Raw genomic sequence first — 14,904 nt, 5'->3', positions numbered from 1 at the left:
TAATGCTCAGCAAGGATGATTTTATTTGACCCAAAATACAGTAAAACGTGAAATATGACCTTTTCTGTCAATACTGTTTTCTATTTGAATATATTTGAAAATGTATTTATTCCTATCATGGCAAAGCTGAAGCTTTCAACAGTCACATTACTCCAGTCCTGATCCTTCAGAAATCATCAAATATGCTGATTTGCAGCTCAACTAACATTTCTTATCATTATCAGTCTTGAAAACGGTTGAGCCATGATACTTTTTTCAGGATTCTTTCATGAATAGAAAGTTCAAAAGCACACTTTATTTAAAATATATTTTTTGTAACAATGTCAACATCTTTATTGTCACTTTTGATTAAATGGATCCTTGCTGAATAAAAGCATTAACTTATTTTCAACGAAACTAAATAAGCAAATAAATAAACTAACTAACTAACTAATAATAAATAAATACATACATAATAAATAAAAAAAATAATTAGCTAGTTAACCCAAAACTTTTGAATGAAGTGAAGGCACCAGAGATACAAACATTACAGTCTTGCGTATCCAGACCTTCAGACTGACTGCAGAAGCGAAGACTGTAAAGGGAGTTGCAGACTCTCGCAAGACAAATGAGCAACCGCAGCTTCAAAAACAAGGCCAGTATTATTTGATTATTCATTATCATCAATATTATTTATTATTCATTATTTATTACCAATAAATGAGTCTGCAACTTATTAAATTGAAACCGCTCTTTTATTTGAAATGTAAAAACAGAAGTTATTTTACAAAATCAGCAAACTGCAACAAAGCGGGAGGCACTCACTATCCACTCATCTCCGATCACCTGTGAGCAGAACAGGGTTGGAGAGAAGGAAAAGGAGATGACAAGAAGATGTAACATAGCCACATATTTATACAGTATGTGGGCTTATAAAAATATGGCCTAATAAAATATATTCGAACCAAATGTATATACTGTTAGCATCAGTATAGGCCTACTTGTTTTTTTGTTATAGCCCGTGATAATTAATACATTACAAATACATTGTAAAAATTTAAAATGTACCTTAGAAATGAAAGTCATCCCACTCCTCTATTACGTCTACTACATCGCTTGGATTACAGCGTCATAAGCCTTCATGTTGAACGTGATTTTTCTCCAATGAGGGGGTGGAATGTTTGACGAATTACGCTACAGCACTTATATTATTGCACTAATTGGCTACTGTGAGCAGACAGAGTGTCAATCAATGCAATGGAGAATATGGCTAACATGAATGTAAAGAAACGAAGTTGCTTGTCAGATTTTCCTAACAAGTGACCTTTTTTTTTAAATAAGCCCAAAAAAATAAACACGCAACCTGGGATTTTTTTCACGGATTTGAACAAAAACAGAAGCCTAAAGTTGCATATTATAAGCAGACTTGGCAACTCTGGCAGAAGGTCTGGGAACCTTGGTGGCTTTGAATGGCCAAGGACTGCCCAAGAGGCATGTTTTGTTTTGTGCCGTGTCATGTTTAGGGGCATGGAAATGTCCCCATAATAACAGACCAAAAACTCTTGGACGTTTTTTTAAAGAATCACCCTAAAAGTCTCTGCAGCTTTGGACGCCCTGCACATGGACAGGATGATGGTAGACACTGGCTTGTGGCATGAGGATCCTCAGAGCTTCATGACATCTCGTGGTCATGCAGTAAATATCAACAGCATCCGAGCCATCCAATGTGTTTATTCTTATAGTGGAAGGATTCCTCATTTTTAATCATGGGTGATTTTGTTCAACAGTCTGCCTTTTATGAAAGATGAAGAGGAAGTCATACAGGCAAAATTTTTACAGTTGCAATGGTTTGAAAGGCAAGATGGGACAGAACTCTATCAATCTCGGAGGAAAAAATTCTCTCCTCATCAGATGCTAAAGATCTTTTATGACAAACTCGTGACATTATAGTTCACCCAAAAATGTAAATTCTGTAGTCAATTACTCGCCCTCATGTCGTTCCAAACTTGTACTACTTTCATCTTGGAAACGCAAATTAAGATATTAGATTTAATAACACCTGAAAGATTTCACAGAAGGTCTGTAAAACCAAAACCAAATCTTTGATTCTTCTTAAAAAGTTCATAAAGTAATTGTAAATGTAATCCATATGAATTTAGCAATGAGTCTTCCGAAGAGACAGTCACTTTATATGATGAACAGATTTAATTTAGACTGTAATTGACTTATAAACACTGATCAGTGCACATACATAAAGCACTTTGTCAAACAGAAGCGCAACCATATTTACTTGATGCGCATTTTAATGTATTTATATTATGTATGTTCATAAACATTTAACTATAGTTTATTTACATGACTATTAGCTGATATAATTACAATCCTATTATTCGTGCAAATTTAAATGGACCATTTGAGAAGAAGAATAAATATTGGAGATATTTATAGAGCAGTTTTATAAGTATTTTACCTTATGTTGGCTCTTTTGGTTGTCACAGCACTGAACACACTGAACAATCTTTAAATAAAACCTGGTATGTTAAGATGTTGAGGTATTTACATTTTTTTGCAATACTCAGTTCAGTGAGTATTGCAAAAAACAACATTTCCGTTGCTTTATTCAGAAGTGTGAATGACCTCTGGATCACTTAAACATGATTGAGCATGGATTGCACCAGCATGAACAGTTTAAAACCATGTTTTCATGAATCCATGTTGTACATCCAGGCCACTTAATAGCTTGTTCATCAAGAGGTACTTCCTGCAGATCCCTTATGAGACGTGTAAAGAGAGAAGAAGGTAGGAACGAGACTCCTGTTTGATGAGTTTGGTTGGATGAACCATTAATTTTTTGACTGAGACAGTCACCTTTTACTTTCTCTAATCAATAGCTCAAGAGTCTATGTGCCTCCGGATCCACCAGGCTACTTTGATGGATATGTCTGGCCCATGTAAAAATGTACCTTAGAAATGAAAGTCATCCCACTCCTCTATTACGTCTACTACATCGCTTGGATTACAGCGTCATAAGCCTTCATGCTGAACGTGATTTTTCTCCAATGAGGGGGTGGAATGTTTGACGAATTACGCTACAGCACTTATATTATTGCACTAATTGGCTACTGTGAGCAGACAGAGTGTCAATCAATGCAATGGAGAATATGGCTAACATGAATGTAAAGAAACGAAGTTGCTTGTCAGATTTTCCTAACAAGTGACCTTTTTTTTTAAATAAGCCCAAAAAAATAAACACGCAACCTGGGATTTTTTTCACGGATTTGAACAAGTATTTACATTTTTTTGCAATACTCAGTTCAGTGAGTATTGCAAAAAACAACATTTCCGTTGCTTTATTCAGAAGTGTGAATGACCTCTGGATCACTTAAACATGATTGAGCATGGATTGCACCAGCATGAACAGTTTAAAACCATGTTTTCATGAATCCATGTTGTACATCCAGGCCACTTAATAGCTTGTTCATCAAGAGGTACTTCCTGCAGATCCCTTATGAGACGTGTAAAGAGAGAAGAAGGTAGGAACGAGACTCCTGTTTGATGAGTTTGGTTGGATGAACCATTAATTTTTTGACTGAGACAGTCACCTTTTACTTTCTCTAATCAATAGCTCAAGAGTCTATGTGCCTCCGGATCCACCAGGCTACTTTGATGGATATGTCTGGCCCATGTTCTTGAAAAACAGAAAAGCGATGGAAGAAACTGTAAATGACATAGGTACTGTAATATTTTAACACTCAATAAACACAGTGACTTAAATCACTTTTATTGTGGTGAATTGTGTGAGTGAGGTCTTTGCACTTTATACAGTGTTTCTGGATGGCACACAGAAGAGCGAGACGTTGCTCTCAACTGTTCTTGCAGACTTTCAGGAAATGTTTATGGTTATACAGAGATGAGTTGTCACGCGAGTCCCCCCCAAAGGACTGTGTAATTTTTCTTCTGTGAAACAGGTTAAATGTGTCCAGAAGAGTTATCATCTATATTTTTTTGCATATTTGTCACACTTAAAAGATTCAGTTCATCAAACTACACTTTTTTACACCACTGTATATTTATGTAATTCTGAAAATATAATTATATTTCAATTAAATAACACATACTCTCGATCTACAGGCCTTACTATTCTCATATATACAACTGTGATGTTCTACAAAACAACAAGCTTTAAAACACTTTTTTTTTTTTTACTGTGAAATCTTTTTTCTCTCAGGTTCATCACCAGTGTAAGCTTCATGGTCAATACGTCTACATCACACTTGTCAATGCAGTCCATAGTTACAACAAAAATGTATCTTGACTTTATCTAGTGGTTATTTAGAATGGCTTTCCCCCACTCTACCCTATATAAAATACAGTGTTTTGCAAAACAGGACAACTGCCAATGTTGAGAGACATTAAACAGAAAAGCAAAGCAAGTAGCAAATAAGAGGACAGTTCTTGTCATAATTATTGTTTAAAGCCATTGCCATCAGCAGGGACCACCGAGTCATCCTGAGAAATAGACACAAATTAACAATATTTTCTGTCATCTACATGTTAAATGACTAACTGATCTACTTCCACAGAGAATGAAAAATGAACTAACAAATAAAGTGGGTGTGGTAGGTACCTTGAAAAAGTTGTCTTGAGAAATAAGTTGTTTTGCAGAAGCTCCTGGAGGCTTTTACTCGTCTTTCCTCCATTTGTCATCCTGCCAAGTCAATTCATGTATAATTCACATATGCGGGGACTGAACATGGGACAATATTTGAACTTTATATGCGCTTAGTTTACTCACCCATCAATTCCTAAGATTAATTTTCTCATTTTAAGTCAATTTTTTCAACGTATGTTTTTAACATTTCAACTTTTGTTAAGCAGCGAGATGCATGCATTTAAGACAGAGTATATATTTGCAAACGGTTGGTTAGTTAGTGGAGATAGTGAGTGGACTTCAGCTCAACTAACTAACAGAAACTCGTGTATGGTGCAGCCAGCTCTTCTATTTTGTTCACGACACTTACCGATCAAATCTGCTCTATAGCGCCGCCTGCAGCACTGGGTGCTCACTGGAGTACAGAACATGACATTGACATTCAGTATTAATACTATTCATAGGGATAGTTCACACAAAAATTTTAATTCTGCCATCATTTAATCAACCTCATATTGTTCAAACCTGTATGACATTTTTTTCTTCTTCTATGAAACATGAAAGAACATTTTAAGATGATTCAGCGGAAGTGAGAAAAAAAGTGTTTATTACGTTTGAAATATGGATATTTATCTTACAAAAATGCATGGATTCGCTATAGGAGGCCTTTATTCATCCCCCGGAGCCGTGTGAGGGACGTTTTATTACAGATGCACGCACCTTATTTCACATCTTCTGAACTGTTGACAACCAACTTCCCGCTTACCCCCATTGAAAGGCTTGGAGGGGCCAGGACAATTTTTTATATAACTCCGAATGGATTCGTCTGAAAGAAGAAAGTCACATACACCTAGGATGCTTTGAGGGCGAGTAAAACACAGGCTAATTTTCATTTTTGGGTGAACTAACCCTTTAAGGCCTTGATCTATCTAGTTCACATATTGTAGATAAACCATATAAATGTGCTTATTGGAAGAGTCATAATGCATTGCTGGTATTCTGTAAAATCCCCACCACTTTCTCTGTCTAGAAAGCACAAAAATACAGACAAGCAGAGGAAAGTTAACAGTTAAAACTTCTCAGTGCCGTTGGACTTTATATCAGCAATTTGGGAACACCAATCAAGTTGTAACTAATTGTATAATATCAACACAAAGGATAAACAAAAGAGATGAAAAACACAAGATACTGCTTCTTTATCATTTTTTAAAATAATGATATTTCTTTATAATATTTGTACAAGGCAACAGTGCCAATTTGCTCCTCTACTTACAGTATATGTATGTACATGGAAAAACATGAAAACATGAGGTCAATTAAATATGATGAAACTTTTAGTTTCTTTACTGGGAAAAAATCTGATCCTTCAGGCAGTGCACCTGAAAATTAAGATTAAAAAAAAGTATACTCACTAACAATATCAAATCAAAAAAAAAATCCAATTATATTTTTACTCTTACCAAAGTTTCTGGCACAGCTTCTATATTGTTGGCGTCAGTGGTTGGGATGACAAAAGAACTCAAGCGAACATCAGTAGCACTGTACTATAGAGACCAATCAAACAAAAAAATAAGTAAAGCAAACTGCCATAAGTGTCAATTTACAGTACATTACAAAACAAGTAGTAATAGTAGCTTAGTACATTCTTATGAAAGAATGTAAACTGTGAGGGATGTGGTGACTTACAGGCAGCTCTCTGGGTGCTGATGAGAAAGGCGGGTCACTGGCACACATGCAGGTGAAGGGTTTCTCTTTGGTAGTGGGGTGATTTGTGCAGCAGAGGCGGAGAGTGGCAGCAGGGAGGTGGATGTGCCACACACTGCCGTGCTTCTTTACCAGCTCATCCAGCATCCTGAAATATACATGACGTAATGCTGAACATGTAGAAACAATATGTTTTCGCAATACAGCTTTTCCTATTTACATGATAAAAAAGAAGAACATAAATAGATCATGAAATAGTTAGTTAAGAAGTAAACATTAGCATTAAATCAAGTAACATTTACATAAGTTCAAAGTAATTCAAAATTGATATTGACAGCTGAGATAAATTGAGCAATAAATATCTGAATATGTCGTACTCATTAAGAAGTGATTCTGTGACTAAGTCTATGTAACCAGTTTGCCGGTGATGTATCACTAAGGCAGTTGCATTCAACCTCAGGCATTTCTTCAACTCACGATTTACCTAGCAGAGGCCAAGAAGAAAAATGACAATCACTAAACCATGATATGAAACTCTACCGTTTTTCCAAAACAACTGACTGATAAAGGAATTCCTAGATACATACACTACTGTTCAAAAGTTTATGGTTGGCACAAGTTTTTTTTAAAGGTAATTAATTAGTCTCTTTTGCTCACCAAGGCTACATTTATTTGATCAAAATTACTGTAAAAACAGTAATATTGTGAAATATTATTACAACTTCAAATAACAGTTTTCTATTTGAGTATTTTAAAATGTAATTTATTCCTGTAATGTCAAGGCTGAAATTTCAGCAGCCATTACTTCAGTCTTCAGTGTCACATGATCCTTCAGAAATTAATCTAATAAGCTGATTTGCTGCTCACTAGACATTTCTTATTATATCAGTGTCGAAAACAGTTGCCTAATATTTTTGTGGAAACCATGATACATTTTTAAAGAATTGTTTTAATCATTCGAAAGCTCAAAAGAACAGTATTTATTTAAAATAGAAATATTTAACGTCACTTTTAATTATTTTAACACCTCCTTGCTATATAAAAGTATTAATTTCTTTAAAAAAAAAATCTTACTGACCCTAAACTTCTGAAAGGTGTATGTGTCTCTTACTTCCATGAGGATCCGCCTGGGAAGCCGGGATAGAATTCCGAGAGGGTATCCCTGCTGACTGATGACTTCAGCGAGACACTGGGCCACATCCTGACTGAGTTTCTGAGTCAAAGGAAAAGCTTCCACCCATTTGGAATGGTAGTCAGTCAGGGTCATGATGTGTGTGTGCTGGTCTACTGTCGGAGAGAACGGGCCTCTAACATCCAGCCCAAGCCATTCCCACCTCTCTTTAACCTGAGAGAAAGGCAGCGCAACAGATTTAAAAAGAAATCTAATTATGTTCTGTTATCTTTAAAGGCCTAACTACAGTGGGTACGGAAAGTATTCAGACCCCTTAAATTTTTCACTCTTTGTTATATTGCAGCCATTTGCTAAAATCATTTAAGTTATTTTTTTCCCCTCATTAATGTACACACAGCACCCTCTCTCACCAGGGCTCTTCTCCCCCGATAGCTCAGTTTGGCTGGACGGCCAGCTCTAGTAAGGGTTCTGGTCGTCCCAAACGTCTTCCATTTAAGGGTTATGGAGGCCACTGTGCTCTTAGGAACCTTAAGTTCAGCAGAAATTTTCTGTGCCTTGCCACAATTCTGTCTCTGAGCTCTTTCAGGCAGTTCCTTTGACCTCATGATTCTCATTTGCTCTGACATGCACTGTGAGCTGTAAGGTCTTATATAGACAGGTGTGTGGCTTTCCTAATCAAGTCCAATCAGTATAATCAAACACAGCTGGACTCAAATGAACAGCACCTGAGTTAAATATATGAGTGTCACAGCAAAGGGTCTGAATACTTAGGACCATGTGATATTTCAGTTTTTCTTTTTTAATAAATCTGCAAAAATGTCAACAATTCTGTGTTTTTCTGTCAATATGGGGTGCTGTGTGTACATTATTGAGGAAAAAAATAACTTAAATGATTTTAGCAAATGGCTGCAATATAACAAAGAGTGAAAAATTTAAGGGGGTCTGAATACTTTCCGTACCCACTGTATAACGATAACTATACTGGCATCCACAGCAAGAGATTATAAAATTATGCTAATTTAAATTCAGTGTTTTAGTTATTCTGAAAATGATTCCAACAATATCACAGTGTTGTTACTGTTATATTTGTGGTGTGGATTTCACTATTCTCATAAAATTAGAATTATTATTCTAATTAAGTTGTCAGTCTTGCTCTATGTAGCACTATGCAGAGGATAGCATCTGATAGGTTACGCTGTCATCGTTTTGTAACAATGTAATTCCCCAGAGACTTACTTGAAGTAAATATTTCTGATGAAACCTAGCAGATACCTAGTGACAACAGTTCTGATGTAAATCAAGAGGGCTTACCTCAATTATATGGGGCTTCATTTTTCCTAAAACTCCATAAGCCACATGGGGAATCTGATTAAGAGAATTATGTATTGATGAACAACACTTTCACAGTACTCTATTAGGAAATGTATATATATCTCTTTAATTCAACAGTACAGCATACTTACAATATTTAATTCATCATCTCCATCCCAGTGGATGTTCTGAAGGAAAAACAACGGTTACTGTTGTGAACCACATTTTGGTATTTAGGAATGAAAAAAAAAATGTATATGAAAAAATGAAAATGTTCATTACACTGGGCAAACAGTATCCACTGTGAAAGAAACTGGGTATAGTCATGCTTCTATCGAGAGCTTCATCACCCAAGATGGTCCATGATGAACTGAAAAAACACATGAAAAATACACATCAAGTAAGAATAACAATTAAAACAGAATAACAAGAACACAGATTGCATGATTGCAGACCTTTTTTCTGGTTCTGTCAGCTGCTGTGTGGAAACGCTCTTTAGGTCTGCTCTCGTCTGGCTGGAACTATTTTTGGTAGTGTTCGGCTGTAAACTCTCGGTAGTTCTGTGCTCAGGCTTTTCTGCTTTAGACTTCTGCGAGATTTCTGCTGTCATATCAGGTGCTGCTTGACTTGATGAATTTGAGTCTGCAACAATTCCCTTCCATTCCAAATGATCGGGAAAAGGGCACATTTATATAATGAAAAGGAACAGTAGTAGTTAATTGTCTTAGGTTGGCATGATTTGGCAAGCCCTCAACAGAACACATACAACAAGCCCTACAAATTAATAAAAAAAAACACATATTATTGAGACGTTTCATAATGAAGCGTATTTGATAAGTTTTAGATTGCATTTAATAGACCACATTTAAAAAAAAAAAAAACATTTGCAATTGGGTTGCAAAAGATGTCTTTACGCATGTTCGGAGTGTTTTGTTGCCTTTACACGATTTTGACCAGCAGGTGTCGCCAGATGTTTAGAGAGGTTCGAAACTGAACATTTTTGCAAAACAATTTTTTGATGATGCAGTATCAGTGTAGCATTAAACTCGGTCATATATTTAGTCTTTCATGGTTTCTTATTTCTGATATATATTTTCACATTCATTTTATAAATTATTTCTGAAATTGTAATTTCTCTGTAAATGCATTTTTAGAATTATCTGTGTTAATTAATCCAAAGAAAATATTTAACCATATAAATATAAAAAAGGTTATATAACTCACCAAAGCTCTTCTGCTTCTAGGATTGATTTTAACCTGTAGGTGAGAGTGGGGGGGGTTACCAAATGATCAGTGAGAGCAGAATGAATGTGTGTCACATTTTAAACTCAACAAAATGGTAAAATACATATACAAATGCATATGCCGCAGAACAAAACAGCGTTGGATGAAGTAAATTAGAGCCCTACACGGACCTCAAATATAGGTCCTAGCCAGTCTTTTGTCCCCTTTTCCCCAAAAATCTTATACTACTGTTTCAGCTATTAAAATAGTTCAGTTTTGTATGTAATGGAAAAGTGATTATATTTAGTTTAGAATTTAATTTAGAAAAACGTTTTTTTTTTTTTTTAAGTAACGACCAAGCGACCAGCGGCAGACAGTGAATTGATCATAGCATGTTTGATCAATTTAGCCTTCTCACTGTATGTAATGGAAAAGTGATTATATTTCGTTTAGAATTTAATTTAGAAAAACGTTTTTTTTTTTTTTAAGTAACGACCAAGCGACCAGCGGCAAACAGTGAATTGATCATAGCATGTTTGATCAATTTAGCCTTCTCAAATTATCACGACTTGCCTAAAATAAAATATATATAAAACAGTTCAAGCATATCAGAATGTTAGTTTAAATGTTTAACCTATAGATAAATGTGCGTTGTTAGACGCATTTCCAATAGTTTAAGTGGAGAGTGGAAGCTGAAGCTCTGCAGGACATGGAGGCGCCAGCGCGATCAATTGCATTTTAACAGTGGAAACAACTTAAAATACGCAGTCATTTTTGCTCAGAAAGGTAAGAGTAATACATCATTCTAAACTGTAAAGGGTCTACTTTTATTTGTGTGCACTCACAATATCAACAAAACGTTGTGCTTTTATAAAATAAAGAAAACAAACGCTTTCTGCCATCTCGGTCTTGAACAGGAGCGCTTCACAATGATGAACCTAAACTCAGCGAATTGCCTCACAGACATGATAAAAATATATAGAAAGCTTTAAATTACTACTTTAAAACGAAATAATTCAAATCGAAAATAGAAAGTCTTTCATTATGTAATCCGTGCATTTCTCTCTAAAGGCGCATTCAATGAGGAGACAGCCAGTCATTTTTTTCCATCACCATAATTGATGGATGTCTAAAATACAAAAATAAGGACTAGTCTGAAACAGGCCTGATTATAATCAGCGTTTCGTTTTATAATTCTGTACAATTAAAAAATAAAACACAAATTACAGTAGCATATATGTAAAACTTTGTCCTATAATTGTATAGCTGCAAATATTTTCTGATTTTTATGTTGCTCTGTTCTGAATACCTTTTTATTCTATACCTTTTACCATTTATTCGCCTATTTTTTTTATCCATGCAGCAAATGCTTTAAAAACAGCTTTAAAAATTACTTTATTGCATTCCAGACGCTTTTAAAGTACTTTTCACTATAAATTTTATGGGTAGCTTGAATGTAAACATTGTCATGAATTCGTTGTATTCCCATTTGTAAAATAGCCAACAAATGAATTGTTGTAGGCTAACCCTTTAAAACGAAATAATTCAAATCGAAAATAGAAAGTCTTTCATTATGTAATCCGTGCATTTCTCTCTAAAGGCGCATTCAATGAGGAGACAGCCAGTCATTTTTTTCCATCACCATAATTGATGGATGTCTAAAATACAAAAATAAGGACTAGTCTGAAACAGGCCTGATTATAATCAGCGTTTTGTTTTATAATTCTGTACAATTAAAAAATAAAACACAAATTACAGTGGCATATATGTAAAACTTTGTCCTATAATTGTATAGCTGCAAATATTTTCTGATTTTTATGTTGCTCTGTTCTGAATACCTTTTTATTCTATACCTTTTACCATTTATTCGCCTTTTTTTTTTTTATCCATGCAGCAAATGCTTTAAAAACAGCTTTAAAAATTACTTTATTGCATTCCAGACGCTTTTAAAGTACTTTTCACTATAAATTTTATGGGTAGCTTGAATGTAAACATTGTCATGAATTCGTTGTATTCCCATTTGTAAAATAGCCAACAAATTCATTGTTGTAGGCAAACCCGATCTCAGGAAAGTGCGTATAGCACGATTTTCTGCTTCTATTTGGCATAATATTTATATGCAGAAATTGACTCATGGCATGCAAAAGACTGATAAATTCATAATTAATGGCATGGCTGGTTTAGTCGACAGAAATACAGGACACACCTATAATAACTGATGAATTGTTTGCGGGGCAAATCTCAGGTCAGTCTGAGCGCTCATGGTACTCCCAGTGCTTACAGCCGTACACCTGCAGGCGCCACTGGTGTGGTATACTATAATTAAAATGTATTCTAAACTTGCTTTACTTTAAACTAATATTTTATTTGCACTTTATGATTTACAATGGTGAAAAACCTAACAGCTACCAGTGACTTAAAAAGACACTGTAAATCCTTTAAAACACGTTCATTTTAACATGAAATATTTATATTTACTAATAGTTCATAAACATGTATATTAAAAAGTACCCAAATACCGACTCCAATCATCACGTCAGCTTTCACTCACCTTTCTTTCTAGATATCGTTTTGGGAATGAAAAGATGGTTGGCACAGCCCATGAATGAAGTCTTGTTCTCTTCCCATCCTCAATTAAACACTTCTTTTCGAAGTGGATGGAGCAGATTTTACTGTTTGGAGCAGGTTTCCAGTCTTTCCATCTTACATTTTTTAGCCACTTCTTCAGCAAGTTGGGGTCTTTCAGCGGGAATCTGAAATAAAACACATACGAGAACATAACATAATACAATCGAGCACTTTTAACATCATGCAGATTGAAAGCTTTGCGCTTACTTGTGGAATGAGAGGCTCTTGTTCTTCGCAGTGTTTTTACAGTTATATGCACAACAACTCGACACCATCGTGTCTGGCGACACAACGATCAAGTTATCAACCAATAAAGCCTTTTCTAATGGAGAGAGAGGTTGCTTTACTTATCTTTATTGCTGTGTTATATTATATTTCAGAGAACGCACGCAAACGAGCAAACTTACTGAACGCAAAACACCAAGACCAAAACATAGATCTAACAGCCAATCATTGACAGCTCCGGCTACATCTCTGGTGTCCTGATACGAGAACTGGAAACAGCTATCGCCACCTACTGGCCGAAATGAGACTTTAGCTCCGATTTACCGACATTGCTTGGCTGGAAGATATCGCAAGCATAAGATTTTCTCTTGGAAGCTGCTCATTTCATTAAAAAATTAATTAATTAATCATAATAATAATATTTTTGGAACATTTTAAAGGATAGCTATGTATTTATTTTTTGCACTAGCCTACCAAATGACTACAAAGCAAGAACTACAACAATATATTTTAAGAATATGCATACAGGTCATGTTAATAAAAAGAATAAACTATTTGTCCAGAGTACACTGTAAAGTGATTATAATCAGTCATTTAGCACACTTTATTATTGGTTTAATCTGGAAATACCTCAAATAAATGTGTTGTGTACTTCTTGACCTAACAGAAATTGTGTAGTTATTCTGTCAATTAAGGTCTTAAAGATTCGGGGGAAAATATATATATCATTAAACAACACTGATAATGTCAAAAGTTTACTGTGTAGGCGAATCTTTGTATCTGAACATTTAAATTGAAAATCTGTACACAAAGAAGAAATGTCTAACAAAATTCATAAAACTCAAGACAAAGTAGGCTACTACCTCCACTAGTTGATCTCCTTCCCATAAATCCAACAAAGATCTCCCCCTTGTTTCCCGAAAGTAAATGTGAGATGTGAGAGCTGCTTAATCTGAATTAATTCATGCACCAGTCCATCAATGAAAACAAGCAGCCACAAACACGATGATAAAAACCTATAGGCTACTTCTCTGGCTGAGTGATTCCTAAAGAGAGAGAATACATTTCCTAATCAACTTATACATCCCAAATAAAACAAATTTCTACTTTTTAACTCATGGTGTACATGAAACACCAACGTTGCATTTTATTGGAGCAAGATTAGACGTTTTAAATAGCTGTACGTTTTTGGATGTATTTTAAATCACAGTACAGCCAATGTTTCGAGTGCCGAGTGAGAGAAATGAAGACACTGCTGACTGTAGGCTACTCCTGCCCATTAATCCATGAAACTGCTGCGATTTGGATCGCTTCACCAGATCAGTTATGTGCACTAATATATCTGTTGCCTTATTTCTTCTCCTGACAAAGACAAATGAACGGCGTTTCAGTTGATGCAGACTATTTACTTTTGAAACTGCAGATTATTTAGCAAATGATTGATATAATAATGATAAATAATTTCAACCTGCAGGTTTTCCACGGTCCAGATAGCCCTGTCTTCACTGGGACTGGATCCAACAACTAGACCTACCTGTGCTAAGGACGAAAGCTAAAAATTTGGCGCACAACTTATTTAGACATATGGCTTTAATTTTATAGCAATTTTGGATTAAAAACAATTTTGTAAAATATTTATTTTACATAAAATATATAAAAAAGAGTACAATTTTAAATACAATAGTATTATAGTACAACAGTAAATTTACTTTACAGTAAATTTAAACTTCTATAACTTTTTTTTAATGATTTTACTTCTGCCATAATTTGCTGATAGAGACCACCCTTAGGTCTGTATTCAAAAGCGTTCATGAATTACATCAATTTCAGTTTGGATAGTGCACTTTCACGTATATGTTCAAAAATGGGGGGTGACGGGTTAAATAAGGTACTTTTAACCTTTTTGCTTTTCATCATTGGTCTCGTAGTGTCCAATCTTTCCTTTCTGTCTGATTGCTTTGGACATGATGCTTTGATGAATGTATTGCTTCCAGCACTGCAATATTTGCAGAGTCCACATATGAGTTGAGTAGCTTGTTTAGGTCCTCGT

The 14,904-nt window shown here is 35.1% G+C and overlaps 1 protein-coding gene and 1 pseudogene across 2 annotated transcripts; one reads left to right on the top strand and one right to left on the bottom strand.

Annotated features, from left to right (window-relative positions):
• Positions 1-1,448: 1,448 nt before the first annotated feature.
• Positions 1,449-3,989, top strand: LOC107590444 (nicotinamide riboside kinase 1-like; annotated as a pseudogene).
• Positions 3,990-5,500: 1,511 nt separating this feature from the next.
• Positions 5,501-13,098, bottom strand: LOC107590412 (uncharacterized). 2 transcript variants are annotated; one of them, XM_016279149.1, is made up of 12 exons: positions 12,837-13,098; positions 12,553-12,754; positions 10,002-10,034; positions 9,233-9,441; positions 9,060-9,147; positions 8,930-8,965; positions 8,778-8,831; positions 7,446-7,679; positions 6,712-6,818; positions 6,317-6,482; positions 6,091-6,174; positions 5,501-6,009 (listed from the first exon to the last, which is right to left on the bottom strand). In XM_016279149.1, the coding sequence occupies exons 1-12, from the start codon at positions 12,902-12,904 to the stop codon at positions 5,974-5,976; spliced, it is 1,317 nt and encodes a 438-aa protein (XP_016134635.1). In that variant the 5' UTR covers positions 12,905-13,098; the 3' UTR covers positions 5,501-5,973. The 2 variants fall into 2 exon arrangements, with proteins under 2 accessions (XP_016134635.1, XP_016134636.1); XM_016279150.1 differs by having other exon boundaries at positions 9,233-9,432; positions 12,837-13,097.
• Between the last annotated feature and the right edge of the window lie 1,806 nt (positions 13,099-14,904).

Source organism: Sinocyclocheilus grahami, unplaced genomic scaffold, assembly GCF_001515645.1.
Source record: "Sinocyclocheilus grahami isolate Dianchi unplaced genomic scaffold, SAMN03320097.WGS_v1.1 scaffold127.1, whole genome shotgun sequence".
NCBI lineage: Eukaryota > Metazoa > Chordata > Actinopteri > Cypriniformes > Cyprinidae > Sinocyclocheilus > Sinocyclocheilus grahami.
The sequence above is the reverse complement of the archived record's forward strand: the minus strand, read 5'-3'. Positions and strand labels throughout refer to the sequence as shown.

Excerpts from the sequence above, each read along its gene's own strand:
- LOC107590412 (XM_016279149.1), bottom strand. The coding sequence starts at position 12,904 with ATGGTGTCGAGTTGTTGTGCATATAACTGTAAAAACACTGCGAAGAAC. Across the intron at positions 9,442-10,001 it reads CTAGAAGCAGAAGAGCTTTG|GAATGGAAGGGAATTGTTGC; the intron begins GTGAGTTATATA and ends CCCGATCATTTG. Across the intron at positions 6,010-6,090 it reads AAGCTGTGCCAGAAACTTTG|GTGCACTGCCTGAAGGATCA; the intron begins GTAAGAGTAAAA and ends CTTAATTTTCAG.